The sequence below is a fragment of the Crocodylus siamensis genome, chromosome 2 (assembly GCF_052110815.1).
Source record: "Crocodylus siamensis isolate JL-2025a chromosome 2, ASM5211081v1, whole genome shotgun sequence".
Taxonomy (NCBI): domain Eukaryota; kingdom Metazoa; phylum Chordata; order Crocodylia; family Crocodylidae; genus Crocodylus; species Crocodylus siamensis.
Window position 1 is genome coordinate 170,093,809 of NC_143396.1, and position 17,392 is coordinate 170,111,200.

Consider the following 17,392-nt stretch of genomic DNA (forward strand, 5'->3'; position numbering starts at 1 on the left):
CATTCACAGATGCCTGTCAGTGGATGGGTTTTTTTTCTGTTTGTTACAATCACAGAACGGAATCTAAGCTGGAAAGACAAAACACATTAACTGGGAAAACAAATCCATTTAGTGCAGGAGATGTGATGGCCTGGGGATGAAGCCCCTTCCCGCTGATGAAGCAGGTGGCCAAAGCCCACTGAAAGCAATGATCATCCTGCCCGCCCCCCACCCCCTCAAGTCTTACCCACCCCCAGAGTCCACCCACCCTATCCTGACCCCCAGCCTCCCCCGCCATTGACCCCGACACTACAACAAAGGACATGCCCCCATCCCCCAGATCCTGGGAGAAGAGGCTACAGACTGTAGAACTTAAGGCTCCTGTCCATGCCTGTTGAAGCAATGAATTTCGCATGGTGGCCAAAGGCTACACCCGTAGTCAGGCCACTGTGCTCTGTAGGAAAGAAGACATGAGAGAGTAGATGGTTAATTCACAGCTCAGCTTCTTACATTTTGCCTACATAGATCCCGCTCTGGGACAGAGACACAAGCCTGCTGGTTCTTCCAGCTCAGATCCTCACCTGTGAAATGGAGGATCTCCGTCCACTGCTTGCAGATGTAGATCTGGACATCGGTACCACCCAGGGCCAAGTATGTGCCACTTTGGTCAAATATGAGGGACTTCACCTACAGAGAAGAGGTATTTGAGACTGAGGTGGAGGACACTCCTCACACACCTGTTCTGGTCATCTGGCTTCCAGAGAGGGAACTACTCCTGCATGTCCATACACACCCCTATACAGGAACTCCCTCCACCTCACAGAGTAACTCAATCAAATGAGGCCGCACAAAGTAAGGAGGTGAAGAGCTGCAGAGAAATCACACCCTCCTCAGCTGGGGGATGGCCACTAGGAGAGGATGGGGGAGCAGGCAAATCATGCGCACCTCAAAGTTATTGTCCAGTTGCAGTGTCTTGAAGTTCTTGAGTTTACGCAGATCCCAGAGCTTCACAGAAGAATCATCAGCGGCTGTAGCCAGGTAGTAACCATTCTCAGAGAACGCGATGCTGGTGATAGGGCCGGAGTGGCCTGGGAAATTGGCCACATTGGTGCGTTCCTGAGAAAGACAGAGAAGTTCACCTCTTGCTGGCAGGGAGCAATGAACCAAATCTAGGGCGAGCTGGAGAATGGCATGGGCAGAAAGAGGGTTCTCTTGAGGAGGAAAGAGCCTTTCCCTCACCCCATGATCCATAAAAAATAATGAAGACACAAAACTGTCTCCTTTGCAAGCAATCTAACTCTAGCTTGGAGTTCAGACATCAATGCTTCTCTGGTAAGAGCACACAGATGACAATGGCCCCCATCCAGAGAGAAACAGTAGGTGGATATACCTAGAAATGCTATCAGATGGGAAATGACAAGATGTATTCCAGCTCTGCTCACCAGCTAAGCTCCACCCATTCACCACCAAGATGAGACAGTTCTGAAAATGAACTGATGATGCATCTGAATGAAAGATCCTCTCTCCACTGCTAATTGAAGCATGTGGGAGGGAAGTAGGTAATTATACTGACTTTCATTATCATTAAACTTCAAAATCAACCCACCACTAAAGAAATGACACTCCCCCACAGCTACCACACCAGGTTTTCTACATCTCCAATTACATATTGGGGCAATAGGCCTGTGGATAGCCTTAGACTCTGACAAAGATCTGAGAAGCTTATGCCTTTCTCAACCACTTGGCAGGGTACTGTGGCAGCTTGCAGACTTTCTGCCTGCCTTCAGACTAACATAGATAACTACCTTTCTGCTGTGGATAGATGCAACTCTAAACCAACCTAGAAGGAGGAAGAGGACTTGCCACCTCTTTGATTCAACTGTGACATTTCTGCTCCTACAGAGGTAAAAGTGAATAAACCCCTGTACCTTTAATTCTCACTGAAATGGAATTAAAGTTACCGTTACATCACGCTACCTATAATATTATTGAAGGGGACAAACATTTTAAATTAGAACATCTCATGCCAATAATTTATTTCTTGTAAATCTGTCACCTCTGTCTACAGCCAACACAACAGTTGCAGAATTAATTCTTCCAGGGGTTTCAGAGAGCAAGAGATGTCACCATTCTGCTGAACTGCCCTGAACAGACTCTGCTTGAGAAGTACTGGCAGCAGGACTTGGCCTGTTTGTTCTACCATAATTATGTAATCCCAAGCTTGCTTTACTCCCCTACAACCACTCTCCCACCAAGTTCTGAACCAGCTGAGGTTACATGCAATGAGCCAGACATACCTTCAAGTCCCAGATCTTGATCTGAGAGTCCATTGTTCCTGTTCCAAAAATGAGCCCATCAGGATGAAACTGGGCACAGGTAAGAGCTACAAATGCAAAGAGAGAAGTTTATGGGTAGCTGAATGCTGCCAAGCCTGGGGGGAGGGCCACAAAAGAACACCAGAAAACATGGAGCCCCCTTCCAACCAGGGGTCCCCAGGACTTACATAACACAAGCATAGAACATAAGCCTTCCCCCACAGTCCCCTTCATCCATGAGGTCATGATGGACGCTAAATATACAATCCTTACCACAGCCAGAGCTCTCGTCCGTGACCTTGGTGAGAACGCGGCCTGTCTGGATATCTGAGAAAGCCCAGTACTGAAAGAGAGGAACAGTATATGACCATGTGCTGCAACCAGCCCTCCTCAGCACCCCACTCACCCCTGCTCCCCAGCTGATAGGTGACACTAGCAAGGGGACAGAAGTACAGAAAGTGCCCATGCAACTCGCATCAGGGTCTCTCACCTGGTCATCAGAGGAGCTAAGAAGGTAGTCACCCGTAGCATGGAGACTCAGCCCCGTCACAGAGCTCTCGTGGGCACGGACGACCTGTACACACGAAGCATTTGGGACAGACCAGATGCGGATAGTGGCGTCGGGAGAAGCAGAGAACACCAACTCCTAGAAGGGGAGGGAAAGCAAGAATGTGCCTGAGGGTTAGCAACCACCAGCTTCAAGAGGGGAGTCCAACCACATCAGAGGGAGACATTTCCACCTCTCATCCAAGAGCCTCAAAAGCCTGTTGTAGGAAGAGACTGGACTTCTGCAGATGCAGCCTTCATAGAAGGCAGGTCCTGAGATGAGCTAGAAGCCATCTGAAAAGAAGCAGTTTGCCACAACCCTTACCTGAGAGGGGTGGAACACTACGCTGGTGACCTTCTTGGTATGACCCTTGAGAGTCGCCAGGATCTGCTCTGAGCTCTTGTCAAAGACAATGACATTTTTATCTGCTCCACCTGAAACGTGGATAGGGACTGTGAAATACAAGGCCCAGATCCACAGAGATTCATCCTCCCCTCCCCCACAAATACTCAACATCAAGAATGAGGGGGACTCCCGAATAACCTTCACAACCAGCCTTGGGGAGAGAAATCCTTGCCACCCTAATTAGTACACAGCCTGAAAGGCTAGGTTCCCAGGAAGCAGTGAGACTAGTGACCTGTATCTGAGCCCTTCAACGTATCATTACACTGGAACCAAAAAGGAGACAAAGCCCTATCCGTCTGGTCAAGCAGGCTTGGGTAGAAGCAGTCCCCTTACCAGTGAGGATCTTGTTGGTGTCAGATGGACAGAGGTCCAGAGCGAGGATCCCTGGGATGCTGGCACTATGCAGCCCCTGGGCAAAAGAAAGAGGGCATCAAATTGCTTCATAGCTAAGCTGGAAGAGAAACACAGTCCCTCAAGGCAGGGAGGAACCGTCATCTGGAGCATTAGGTATGGGACTCCATTAACTGGGCTCTACCTGGGATTGCTCTAGAGCAGGCCCTGTGGGAGAGGGGAGGCCTAATCTCCTGCTTAGTGCAGCTGCAGCAGCAAATGTACCAGCTCTGGTCATACTCCAGAGAGTTAGTAGGGAGAAAAGGAAGCAGAGCAAAGAAAGATATGGCTCTGAATCCAGAAGCCAAAAGGAACAGTAACCACCAGCCATCCACATAAGACTAGGAAAGATCATCACCTCCCCAGCAGCAAAGCACTGCAAAATGCCAGGCTGGAGAGGGGGAAGGGGGGGGAGGGGGATAATGACACACACAACTAGGAGACTCAGCATGACTAGAGCAACATTTTTCAACCCATGGGTCAAACCCAAAAGTGGGTCACAAGAATATATGAAAGGGTTGAGAACAAACTTTAAAAATAGATCGATGAACTTTAAAAATGAATTTTCCTTTAAAGGAGAAAAATGTGGGAAAATGTGGTTTTTCCCTTGCAGGCTAGCAGAGTTCCAACCTGCAAGGGGCTGCTTGGCCCTCCCCCTCCCTCTCCCCCACGAAGTGGGAGGCTAGGACCTGGGGGAGGAGGAAAGCAAATCAGGAGCGAGGGGTGCTGGGTCAGAACTGGCCACTGATGTTTACAAATGGATCTTGGTACAAATAAGATTGAGAAGCACTGGACTAGAGGATACAGGGCAGCATCCCTGGCAGCACAGCACCCTCTAGTGTCACACTGGGGTAGGAATCAAGCCCACACTTTAAAGGACACAACAATCACCTCCTGGTGACAAGCTGGACTGCTCCATCTGGGGAAGGCCTGCCTGGCTATTCCCAACCATGAATGAAGTTTACAGCCTATGTTAACCACTGGTTCCTGCATCTCTGCACTCACCACATGCGAGGCCACCTGGCGGTACTTGCTGAGCTCCTCCGGCTTCACCAGCTCCTCTGGAACCGTTTTGCCTCTCTGCAGGGTGGGAGGGAAAACAGCTGTTCTCCTGAGGCCTTGCTTCAATGCTCACCACCCTATCCCAGGAGCAGTCGCACCATCCCACAGCACACTCCCCAAACACCCATCCTACCTCCCTGCTCCTGTACCCCACAACCCTTAGTACCTCCAGATCTGCAGGGAAGCAAAACGCTCTGGGAAGCAGGCACTCACCTTCTTACGCTCCGTTGTCAGCACCGTGGCTTTGTCTTGAAGCTGCAAGATGAGAGAGGTTTAATTAACTTTGTTCAAGAACTGTAAAGCCAGCCATCAGAAACTAGCAAGTGGGGCAGCTGTCTGACTGCCCTGCCCCACAAAGGGACCAAGACTGAAGGAAGACAGGAACAATTCCCCCTTCTGCAGGAGCAATCGGAGATGGAAAACAGATCCTAAAGGAAGACACGAGCAATGAGAGATGGAAAACAGATCCTTACCTTCTGGATTATCTCAGGGGTCATGCCCACTAGCTCTCCCAGGTCCATTGGCTCGCCAGCACCCTGAATGGGAGAAAGAAGAGGCCAATAAATCCAGGGGAGGAAACAGAAAAAAAGAGATGTGGAGATGGATCCATGCAGGGTGGACTCACCGCAGCGTTGGGCTGTGCAGATGGCACGGTTTGGGGAACAATAAGGCCAGCCTGGGGTTTCAGAGTGGCCAAGGCTGCAGAGAGAGAAACACAGATTCAAGGGGTTAAAACAGAAACCATCTGGGGGCTCTGAGGAACAGAACAATAGTATCATCACAGCATTGCTTCCCCTGCATCATCTGTACCAGCATCTCCCTGCTCCATAGTGCCAAAACCTTCCCTCTCCTCACTCCCACCAGCCTCCAGAATCTAAATGCCCTTCAACCTCCCCTCCATACGGCTCAAGCACAGAGCCCTCAGCAAACCAGCTGCACCCCACCCCCTTGGTGTTACCTTCTCTGGCAGCGGTGACCTCTTTGGTGAGACGGGCAATGACACGACAGGCAGCATCATGCTGGTACAGTGCATGTGACAGCTCCTGGCGGGTGGTTTGCAGCTGCTGGCGAAGCGTGAAGCTATGCAGCATAACAGCATCCTGCAGAAGGAACCACAGCATGAGGGGAATCAGAACCAGCTCACCAAGTTCCTTTTGCCTACTCCAGACAGAGGATCCTGTGACCTCACTTCAGAGCAGCAGTGAGGGCTGCCTCCCCAACACAGTTTATATGGCAACAAGGAGTCAGGCACTTACCCACTCATCTTGGAGGGCCTTCAAAATGGCCGGGATGCTGGTAGCAGAGGGTGGCTTGGGTCGTATTGGGTGGGCAACTGTGAAGGAGAAACACGGGGGTACATTAATGCCAATAGACAGGATGAATCTGCTTATCCCTCGCTCCCTCTCCTTAAAGGCACCTCTTTCATCCACCTGCACCTCTGCTCACATTCCATTAATCCAGATCCAGCCACACCCTCAACATACTTGTCATTTTGTGATTAGTGCAGTAGCAGGTGGACTGTGGATCTATACAGGGGATTTATTATGCTGTGTTGAAGCATCTGGGCTGGTGTCTCACTTGCTTATCCGGCTAGTAGTCCAGCACCAGACAGAGCAGAGTGACCACTGCACTGTACCAGCTCAGGGGCTCAAACACTGTTCCCTTGGTTTGTATCCCCCACTCCTCCCTTGTCCTTGGTACCTTTGATGTCAATAAGCTGCTCTTCCGATAACGGCTGGTTGTTCACAGGGTCAGTGCCATTCTCAGCAATATACTTTTCAATCAGCCGGCGCTCATAGACATGATTTGACACTGGAGACACGCAGGGGTGCTCAGGCACCTCATTTGAGACTGCAAAGGGTCAGAGACAGACAGACATGAGTGGCAATAAAGCAGGAAGGGTAATTCAGGCAGCATGAATCCCCTCCCACATCCTGGGGCAGTTCAGCAACATGGGAGCCCTGGAAGGATAAATAAAACAACCAGCCTCCCAGGATTACACAAGAGATCAGTTAAGTTTTCCCACAGCTTCATAACACACAGAGCAACATGCATCTTTTTGTACATTGCTACTGTGATCCTTGCTCAAGTTAATCTTCATTGACCTCTGCATCTCCATCCTGGGAAGTTTGTGTAGGTTAGACAAACATTTGCTTTTCTAAACCTGTCTGCTGGTTTAGAAAAGCATGATGCTGCCTTAAGCAGCAGGCTGGAGTTGGGGACCTCCTGTGGTCCTTTTCAGCCTTATTTCTCTATAATCAAAACCTTCCCCCAACACCTGCAGTCTAGCAGTGATTACAGCTCCAGTTGTTCTCAAACTTCATTGTATCACATACCTTATTTTAAGTTTCTTACATCACTGGGTATCATGATTCTGTACTAGACAACACTCTGTATCACTCTTACCACATTGTTACCTCTCCAACACCCTAAGAGAAACTGCTGAGTTCATATTTTCATCTTTTTTCTCTATTTCCCCTTTCCTTCCTGACAGTGTCCTGTTCCTTCCTCTCATATATCCCAGTTAGAAAAACACTGGCCTCTTCATTTTCTTTCAAACAACCAGCTTAGCTTTCTTTAGAGGATGAGACAGTTAATGCTGAAGCTAATTCAAGTGAGACCAAAATGCCAAACCTATTGATGTCTGCTGTTGTGTGTTTTCTGTAGCATAGATTGCAACAGCACAGTTTGCCTGTCCTACTAATATTACTAAGAGATGTGCCCAGGATAGTGGTAAGTGCCCTGTCCATTTATTTAATGTGGTACAAAAAAAAATTATCTTGTATTCAAGAAACCTTCAGTACAGGACTCAGGGTTGGACAGGAAGAGCTATTGAGGAAGGTTTCTGAACTTTTGTCCAGCCTCAAGGACTGGTAGGAGCAGCTTTTCATGACAACCTGGTTTCAATTCTGAGTCCTGGGGCTAGCGAGGTACCTGGGATTCTACCTAGCCACAGGTCCGGCAGACAACCCTGTGTTTTTGAGCCTGACCTGGAAGGCAGTATGGCCTAGCACTAACTAGCACTCCTTCAAAGAGCTGGTCATAATCCCAGCTCTTCTACAGGCCACTGCCGAGCGACCACATACAAGTCGTTCCTCTCTCGGTGCCTCAGACCCCCCACCAGTGAGACAGGGATAACAATATTGCCCTTCCGCATAAAGCTAAGCAAGATCCGCTGACAGATATCATATAAGAGCTGGGCATCTCTCCTACCCTTAGTGCGTCTCTATGGAGATAAGGGGCTTGTCTGCTGAGCTTGGAGCTCCATCGTGGAAAAATATGGGGTGGGGGGGGAAAGATGTGTGTATGGGTACATCTATGCATGTGTATACATACATACCTACATAATTAACAAGTACCCTCTTGGGCTCAGCAATGTACATCACTTTGCCCTCAATATCCTGCCAATGGAGCCCTTGGAGTCTGCACCCACCACATGGGAACTGTGGTTCCTTTATCAGCACTTACACGCACTGTTCCTGCCCAGCCAGGAAGGACTGCAAGTGCCTTGCCAAATAGCAGATTTTTGTGTCAACCACTCATCATTATTTATACTACTGACACATGTAGGGGCCCTAATCATAAACTACATCCCCAGTGGTAACACACTATACCAACGACTCATGATACCCTTCAAGAGAGTTTGGGCCCCCCCTCAAAAAATGCCAGGTTTTTGTTTTCATTTATTTTGTGACTACAATTAAACAAACAAACAAACAAAAATTCTTCTGTTGCAAAAGACTCAAAAAAACCACAACAGGGCTGAATGCTTTTAAACACTGTGAAACCTTATTTAAAAGCTCTAGGTTTATGTATCTTGTGAATCACGTTTGCACACCTAACAGTGCTAATACTATCTGGCACCCATGGTATCCTTGAAAGGATCTCAAGGCAACCCAGGGTTGCACAGCACCCTAATTGAGAATCACCGCACAATACAAATACAGATAAGCCGCTGGTTCAGAGGCTCTTCTGCATTTCCATGAAAGATTCTCTTAACCCCTTCCGTGGGAAAAGTAATAGTAAGATGGAAAATGTATCAGATTCCTGTAGCCCCTGCTACACATATTTACACAATTAACTGTTTAATCACACAACCCATTTAGACCAGCCATAAAGTGCTTGAAAATTATAAAAACTCTATGGCTGATTTCTTTCCAGTTTTGGAGGGTCCCAAGTAAACTGTTTTTCTGGCACTTCCATACCTGAGCTGAGAAAATATTGATCATGTATTGCTTAAAAATTAACTTTTGACCTCAAGCTAATGCTGGAAAATGTTAGGCCAAAGGAAGGAACATCTGGGGAGGGTGTCTGAAGCTGAACAAAAAACTAGGGTGGAAACTGCCACATCCCAAACTTCAACCCTGATTGTTTCCACATCAAAGCAGCGGTCAATGAGCTGAACCTTCACCCTAGGGCAAAATGACAGAATCACAGAAAGTGAGTGTTGGAAGAGACCTCAGGGGGTCATCTAGTCCAACCTCTGCTCAAAGCAGGATCATCCCCAACTAGGTCATCCCAGCTAAGGCTCTCTCTGGCCAGGACTTAAAAACCTCCAAGGATGAGGCTTCTACCATGTCCTTGGGTAACCTGTTCCAGTGCTCTGCTACCCGCCTAGTGAGAAAGTTTTTCCTAATACCTAAACTAAACTTCCCTTGCTGCAACATGAGACCATTGCTCCTTGTTCTGTCATCTGCCACCACTGAGATCAGTCTGGCTCCATCCTCTGACCCCAGCTGACTTCCTGCCCTTTGGGCGGGAGGCTGGACTCAATCATCTTCTGAGGTCCCTTCCAGCCCTAATGTCTATGAAATCTCTTTGAAACCCGCCTTCAGGTAGTTAAAGGCTGCTATTAAATCCCCTCTAAAGTCTCCTCTTCTCTAGGTGAAATAAGCCCAGTTCCCTCAGCTCCTGACAAGCCACGTGCCCCAGCCCCCCCACGGGTTTTCAGAGCAGATACACTGCACTCTCTCTGGCCAACCCCTAGGGAACTGGGGGAGGAGGGGGGGCCTTAAGGGCACGATATAGTTCAACCCCCTAGAAGTAGGACACAACACTACAGCTTTGTATTTGAACCCTCTGGGTTGTCCCATGGCTGGGCTGTGCCAGTGCGCCTGCTGGGACGAACCCCAGAGGCTTTTGGCCGGGGGGCTGTGCTTCTACGCTCAGAGTGAGACCATCCGCACATCTGGCCTCCGGAAGGCCCGTGCCCCCGACTTCGGCCTGACACGGGCTGCGGGGGCTTCGACTCCCCCTGCTCGGGGCGCAGCCGCCCCCGGGACCTGGTGACAGCGGTGCCCAGAAGCAGGCCGCTGGCTGCGAGGCAGCCCCACTCCCCGCCCTCGGGGGCCTCCGCGCACCGCAGCCTCCAGCGCGGGAAAGGGGGTAGCGCCTCCGGCCGGACCGCGCAGGGAACGGGGCCGCGCTCGCTCCCCCGCGCCGCGCCGCACTCACTCGAGCAGATCAGGGCCATGGCGGCGGCTGGTCCCGAGCCCGCCTCGCTCTGGCTCCGGTTTCTGCTTCCGGGTCACGGGGTTCTGCTTCCGGCGCGCGCGTGCCAGGCCCACGAGGGGGTCGCGAGAACAGGGGAACGGTGCCGCTCGCTCTGGTTCTCCCGGCAAGCCCCGCGGCAGGGTCGCGCCGACTACTTCCGGCTGCGAAAGTGTTTGGGGGACCCGCCCCGAGGCGGGGCGGGGAGGGGAGCTGCCACTGGAGCCGTCCCGCCTGCTAGGCTGCGGCCCCCGCCGAGCACAACCCCCTTCCCGGCATGCCCCGGGCGGCGGCGTGTTGCCGTGGCAACCGAGCGCCCTGCAGCGCCTAAGGGACCCTCGTGGGACCTGTGGCTCCCGTCATGCCCCGCGCGCGAGGCAGCTTCCAACCCACAACCGTCATTCCCAGAATTCACTGGGCGAATTCCCCACCCCTCGTCACCGCCTCCCTGAAGGACTACAGCTCCCGGCGTGCACCGCGTGGGTGGGTGTACCATTCGCGTTCCAGGGTGTGGGCCAACGGCTGACAGAACCACGCCCCCTCAACCCGGCCCCGCCCCTATTCCTGACGCGCTGGGGTGAGCTATCGAGATGGGGGGCGTTTTCCCCCCAGTCCTCGCATGGCCAGGCCGGGGCCCTGCTTCCGCCCCCACCCCGTCCTTGGGCTTGCTGCGGTGTGGAGGCAGCAGGCAGTGGTAGAGAGGGCCCCCATGGTGCCACTCTGCCGCCCAGTACTGGAGCCCAGGCATTTCTCCCCTGCCCAGTGTTGGCTTCTGGGGCTGCGCCAGGGGCAGGCCTGAGCAGGGCATGTGGGAGACGGATCATGTATCACCCCCCACCTGCTGCGGGGGCCCAGCTGTCCTTTCCATCTCTGCAGGCCCCACGCTGAGGTCACTGCCCAAAGTGGGAATGAGGCAGGCTTGACCTTTGGCCCCTGCCTCCTGGGATCCTTCTCAAATGAAGGGCATAGGTGCTGCTGCCTGCCTTTAAACCCGGGTACATTCGGCCTGCACAGCTCGCTGCTGGGGAACGGTGCAAGGAGTTGCCTTCGGCTGCTGGAAAACACAAAAGGTTGGGAGTGGAAACGGGCCCAAGCGGCAGTAATGAGAGAGTGGCCTGTGGAGGATCCTCAGTTGACAAGGGAGTGTGCTGGCGCTGCAGGGAGTGCATTTGCTCTCTTGGCAGTCCAGGGCGGCCCTCCACACAAGCAGGAATCCTGGGTTCCTACAGCTTTGTTAGCGTCTGTGACTTTACCTGTCTCTCCTGTTTTATTCAGCAGGGTTTCCTGGCATAGAGAGAAGAGCTGGAGAGATGGCGGGAGGGAAGTGCAGGTCCTGGAGCTGCCGCCAGCTTCTGCTCCAACCAGCTGTTGCTATCCTGATGTTGGCCACTTTCCTGCACGTGGCTGGTGCTCAGAACCAATCTGGCAAGCTTTGGAAAGAAGCACCTGTCCACACTGACTTCTTCTCCCATTTGGGTCAGGCCATGAAGGAGACCCTGGAAGAGATGATTGGCCAGGAGGCTGTTCATATGGTGGCTGAGGTAAGGCTGGAATTCCAAAGGGGCTGGAAGAGGGTGGAGGCGAAGGTCTCTATGCACAAAGTTTGCCCTCCTCTATCACTGTTAGAGAAATAGCTATTAAGCTTTGCCAGAGTTGCTCAAAGAGCTTCAGTGAGGGAGTCCAGTTTGAGCTTTGGACTGTGACTCTGGAGACATGGTTTCAAATTCCAGTTTTGTCATTGGCCTGTTGGATGTCTTCCCCTGTTTGTCTTCCCCTGCCTCAGTTTCCCCATCTGTAAGATGGGGATAATGCCAACTTCCTTTGTGGAGCATGTTGAGGCTATGACTTAAAAGCACCAGATAAGCTAGGCGCTACGTATATCAAGGTTAACATTGAGCAAAGTTACTGATCTGAAATTTCTTATGCAGCTTATGCTGGCTGGTCTTTGCTTCTCTAAACCTCCTGTTACCGAGAGAGGGAGGTTTGAGTCACTTTAGCTCCAGGTATCTGCTCTGAAAAAAGGCAACATGTGCCCAAGTGACTGAGATGTGGCACTGTTGTTAGACCTCTGGGTGCTACTTGTAGTTCTGTCTGTAATGAGCTCCTGCAGCTTCTTAGCTAGCCTATCTCCTGGGCAAGTAACAGTTGCACACCCACCCCCACCCTCCAGCAGGGGCATAAGGCTTCATTAAATAGGGGCCGTGAAGGGCACAAGTCAGGAGTAGAGAGGCTAGATTGTCTGCTGGGTTAGGCACCGAGCCTGAGATTTGGGAGGCCCAAGGTAAAGCCTTGATCTGCTGCCAGCTTCCTGCTTGACTTCCGGCAGGTCACTTCATTCTCAAAGGAGTCTGATTTGAAACTGCCTCCATTTCCCCTAAATAAAACTAAGAATAATAGACATTCAGATATTGTTGTGACAGGCTAGAAGATAGAAGCATCAGCTGCTTATTTCAGGCAGAGCTCCTTGACGATGGAGCCAGCTGGGTGGCTAAACAGTACTCTGGCCCTATGGGAACAAGCTTTCAGCACAGATTTTCCTCTTGAGGAAGCTACCTACTTCTCAGGCTGTGGACAGATTTAACTGTCAACCGTTTCAAAAGGGGAGGAGTTGTTCCGCTCTGCAGCTTATGTCAGCTGTGACAGCATAACTGTTGTGTCTGCATGATTCTGCTGAGAACTAAATTGTTGTAACTTGAATCCTGTGGGATGCAGGGTTAGGGTTACAATGGCTTGGCTACAGTGGTCTCCCTGCTGGAGCATGCAGATGTGACAACTTATACTGGTTTCATTGGTAGACACACCATGGCTTGGTTTGCATACACTGTGTTGTAAGAGGCACCAACCAACTGGCTCTGACACTGGCAGGGTTGGTTTCCGGTTGCGGTGTCTCTGCCATCTGTTAGGTGGTGAGACCCTTGCTGGACTGGTTACACAGCTTATCCAGCTGAGCTGAATTGCAGCAGAGCTGGGTACCAAATGAAGGCAGGGATGGGGAGACTTAGGGCCACTATTGTACTTTTCCTAGTACAAAGCCATCTCAGCCCCTGGGGGAGCTAAAGCATCTTTGGGGTTGCTCTAAGTTTTGTCTGGTGGGTTCCTGCTGCACCTACAATTAGTGAAGGCTATTTGCACCCAGCCAGGCATAGGTTCCTACCAGAGCTCCCTTGTGGCCTCTGAAACCTCATATGCGAGTGGTCTTGTCTCCTTTCTCCCCACTGGTGTCTTTGAACACTTGGCAGGGACTGAAATCTCTCTTCCCTGCAGACCATCTCTACTGCGCTGTGGATTGTCTCCACTGGCATCTCCGCAGGGCTGATCACCCTATCTGAGATCATGGGACAGATCCTTAGTGCTTTTGGCATGAATGGTAAGCTGCTTTCTATCTGTGTGATGATGTTAATGCCTAGAGACCTCACCTGAGGGCAGGGGGCCATTGTGCTGGGTACTGCGTAAAAGCCCAGGCAAAGGGAGGGAGGGGAAATTGAAGCATCAGCTTGCTCACAGCAGAGGCAGAATTGAGAGCAGGAAGCAGATCTCTGGTTTTCTGGTTAAGTGCGCACTTCCCTAAAGCCCCCTTGGACAGCCCCCTCTGGCAGGTTGGGGAGGCTGTTCCTAATCCCTCTGTCTGGGGCAGAGGTGTGTTTCTTTGAAGACCAGCCTCTCACTGGAATATGTGGGGGACTCAGTCCCATTCCCCACAACAGACAAGGGTATCTGAGCTTCCTTTTTCAAGGCCTGTGGCGTAGGAGGGGTCAACTCATGCTTGACAGCCCATCTCATCTGGGGAGAGCAATTTCACTTCCCTTCTAGCACTTGATGGGCTAAACCTGATCGTTATCCCTAAATAAAGAAAAGGGGCTCCCATCTGGTAAGGAGCAATTCTCTCCCAGGTTTCCTCTTCCCAGCACTGGAGAGAGCTCTCTTGCCAGCTGCACCACTCCCCTTTCAACTCCCATTATGCCCCTCTCTTCAGGAGCAGCCTGCCTCGCATCACTTGGGCAACAAATAGGGAAGTCATCCAGCTTCTGGGTAGCCAGGGACCGCATGCAGCACAGGCCACAGATCCTGGTGCTGCAGGAGCTACCTGCCACACAGCTGAACTCCCCGCTTCCCTCCCCTCCCCCACCCCCATCACATGTGCAGACCCCTCTCTCAGCCACATATGATGTGGGGGTAGTACACAGTGTGGGCAGCCTGGTTCCCCTTTTTTCCCCAAGCACATAGTTTGGCCCTCGCTGTGCTGTACAGCCCACAAGAGCAGGTGTGGGAGGGAGGGTCAGGGGGGCAGGAACCAGAAGTCAGAGGAGGAAGGGGGAGTTTATAGTCCCCTGCCACTGTTGCCAGAGCAAGGACTGGAGTAGCAGCCAGGCAGGAGCGTGTGGGCCACATGCTAAACCAGGGGTGGGCAAAATGCAGCCCGCGGGCTGGATGTGGCCCGCCAGGCCATTCTATCCAGCCTGTGGGGCCCCTAAAAAATTCAGAAAATTAATATTTATCTGCCCCTGGCTGCCTGTCATGCCACCCTCGATGGCTTGTCAAAACTCGGTAAGCAGCCCTCCACCCGAAATAATTACCTGCCCTTGTGCTAAACCCTTGTAGGCCAACATTTGGACAGCCCTGATGTGGGGATGCCCCATCCCAGAAGTGCCAGCCCTGTGCTGAGACACCCACACACCTTTAACCCCTTTCCTTTTCCCTCCAGGGGACCATGTGATGCAAACCTTGAAGCTAGACCCTGCCCGTGTGCAGACCCTGCTGCTGTGGGGCCTGGCTGCGTTGGTTGGTTATTGGCTACTGTCGCTGTTGCTGGGCCTGGTGCTGACCATCCTGGGCCACATCATGACAGGGGTGAAGGTGGCCTTCTTCCTGGTCTGCTTCATCTTCATCATGTCCTCTGTGCCCAGCCCCTCCTTGCAGGCCATGCTGCTGCTGGCCTTGCTCACCGTCTATGCCCTGCTGGGGCACCTAACTAGGACGCAGCCCTCTGGGACGCAGTTAGAAGCTAAGGTGCACAGCCTGGAGCGGCAGGTGGAGGAGCTGCGGCGCCGCCAGAGGTGGGTGTCCCACAGGGACCTGGAGCAGGAGGATTGAGGGGCTGGGAGGCACAGCCTTTTCCCATCATGCTATACCAAAAACTGACTCAAGTAGCACCACTGCCTTCATGCTGCCCCTGCTCCTCCCCTCCCCTTTGTACACACTGCCAACCCCAGCCACCCCATAGACTTCCAGAGTCTCTCCCTTGTGTGCAGGCTCCCAGCCCCCACCTGCCCAATGCATTCATTCTCCTGAGCCCTTTCTCTTTGTGTACACCCATTTCGCCCCACCCGTTCCCTCCTGGAATCTCTCAAGCCTTTCTCCTCATTGCCCCTGGCACTTGCAGCTGCCTCCCTCCTCTAAGGAAGACCAGAGCCCAGTGGGAACTCACTAGAAGGGAAATGAACCCCTGAGAGAGGATATAGCTTCCTGGCCTGCCCTCTTCCTGAAAGAATAGGGGCTGGACAATCCCACAACCATCTCCTGTAGCATCATTGCTCTGGGGCTAAAATTGTAGGGTTCATGCGGGGGGCAGGTCCTTTGGGGGGGCAGTCTCACTCACTAAAGTGCTGAACTTCCTGTTTCCCTGATGCCTTCATCATCCCCAGCATCATCCTCTAAGTCTTTCCCAACCCCACTTCTCTACCTCTGCCCCTTCTCCCTATCATCATCATGGCTTCTGCCCCCATGTCATGCCAGATTCTCAGCCTCATTAAGGATGGCAGAGTCCTTAGGGCTCAGTTCGCTGCAGTTCTCTACCTTTTATTTTCCCGGTAGCTTCTACTGGCATCAGAAGCTGCTTAGGGCTCTTCCTGGGGCTTGGCATGACGGGCAGGGGCACAGTATTTCACGGGAGGAGGGCGGGAAATCTCTGTTCAAAGAGGATGTGTCAAGGGGCAAGCTAGAGTCATCCTCCTTCCCCAGTATCTTCATTCGAGCCAACAGTGCCTTTCTATGTTGTTTGTCCAAGACTGGATGTCTCAGGTGTGATATACGGACCTATGTGAATGTGGAGGTGTTGCATACCATTTTTAAGACCTTCCCTCCAACTACCGGCCAAGCCAAAGAAACTGCAAAGCAAGGAGGTGCAGTGTACACCCTGGATCTGATGAGCAGGGGGGGAAAAGAGCAGTGTCTGGCTGGCGCATATGCCACGTTGTAGGGGGCTTTTATCTTCCTCTGTCCTGTGGCCTAGAGTAGATGGCTCCAGCTCAACAGAGACAAGAAGTACAAGACAACAGCCTACTGGGGTTGGGGGACTGGCAGGAGGGGCCTGCTCCTCCATGTTCCCTCAGTGAGACTGGCCAGAAGCTGGGGGGGCAGGGGCTCTTGGGCTTGTGGGGAGTTGCCACACCATCTTTTTTAAATTTGAATTTTTAACCAACCAATTATTGCCTGTTTCAAATAAAGTCTATTTTAATCACAGTGTGCCTGGCTCTGTGGTGATACTTGGTTTCAGTTCTTAGGTCCCAGGAGAAAATGCCTCAGGGAATGACTGCCAAGCACAGGATGGAAGGGTCTTTGGCTCCAGCCTGGATCAGCAGGGGTGCAGTGAGGAGCATGGCAGGAGTGCTGGCTATGGAAAGGAGCTCCTGGCTACTCCAGCTCCAGACTGCTCCAGCCTTTCCCAGCTCTGGGAGCCATGGGGAATGGAGCAGGATAAGTGGGGGGGAGTGGTGATGGCTAGTTGAGGTGCAGTGCCAACTGGCAGCAAGCAGCCACTGGGGTTCCCCTGGGAGGGCTGTGCCAAGGCCACCAGCATGAGCGGCTGGGACAGCTAAGCCCTTCCCTGTGCCCAGCTGTCAGGAAGATTTCTGCGCTCAGGCAGGGTCACCTCAGGGGGTTTCAGGCACAGAGCCCTGGGCTCTTTGACAAAGATTAACTCCAAAGCTGCCTGTGCCTGTACTGTGCCAGCTGGGGTCCCCCAGCCCCACAGGCCATGTCTGGGGTATGAAATGGAATCAGGAATGGGGGAGGGGGGCATTCTGGCACCCTCTGCCCTGCCCTGTAAGAGAAGGGGGGCATTGTCTAGCACAGTGGGGCAGGCCCTGAGTGACAGGGCTGAGTCATGCTGGCTACTCCTTAGGGCCCTTCTAACCCACTGATTCTGCCAGGAGGCAGCTAGCCTACCCTCCATCTCCCCATATGCTTGGCCTGAGTGCTGGGGGGT

The 17,392-nt window shown here is 52.2% G+C and overlaps 2 protein-coding genes across 2 annotated transcripts; one reads left to right on the forward strand and one right to left on the reverse strand.

Annotated features, from left to right (window-relative positions):
* Positions 1-248: 248 nt before the first annotated feature.
* On the reverse strand, positions 249-10,305 carry PRPF19 (pre-mRNA processing factor 19). Its single transcript, XM_090032220.1, has 16 exons — positions 10,153-10,305; positions 6,400-6,549; positions 5,955-6,031; positions 5,657-5,798; positions 5,324-5,397; positions 5,172-5,234; positions 4,912-4,953; positions 4,642-4,716; positions 3,580-3,655; positions 3,166-3,275; positions 2,785-2,940; positions 2,568-2,637; positions 2,277-2,362; positions 925-1,095; positions 561-666; positions 249-433 (listed from the first exon to the last, which is right to left on the reverse strand). Exons 1-16 carry the CDS (start codon positions 10,169-10,171, stop codon positions 336-338), a joined length of 1,515 nt encoding a protein of 504 aa, XP_089888346.1. The 5' UTR covers positions 10,172-10,305; the 3' UTR covers positions 249-335.
* A 366-nt stretch (positions 10,306-10,671) lies between these two features.
* On the forward strand, positions 10,672-16,647 carry TMEM109 (transmembrane protein 109). Its single transcript, XM_090032222.1, has 4 exons — positions 10,672-10,765; positions 11,464-11,729; positions 13,453-13,555; positions 14,891-16,647. Exons 2-4 carry the CDS (start codon positions 11,499-11,501, stop codon positions 15,277-15,279), a joined length of 723 nt encoding a protein of 240 aa, XP_089888348.1. The 5' UTR covers positions 10,672-10,765; positions 11,464-11,498; the 3' UTR covers positions 15,280-16,647.
* The last annotated feature ends 745 nt before the right edge of the window (positions 16,648-17,392 follow it).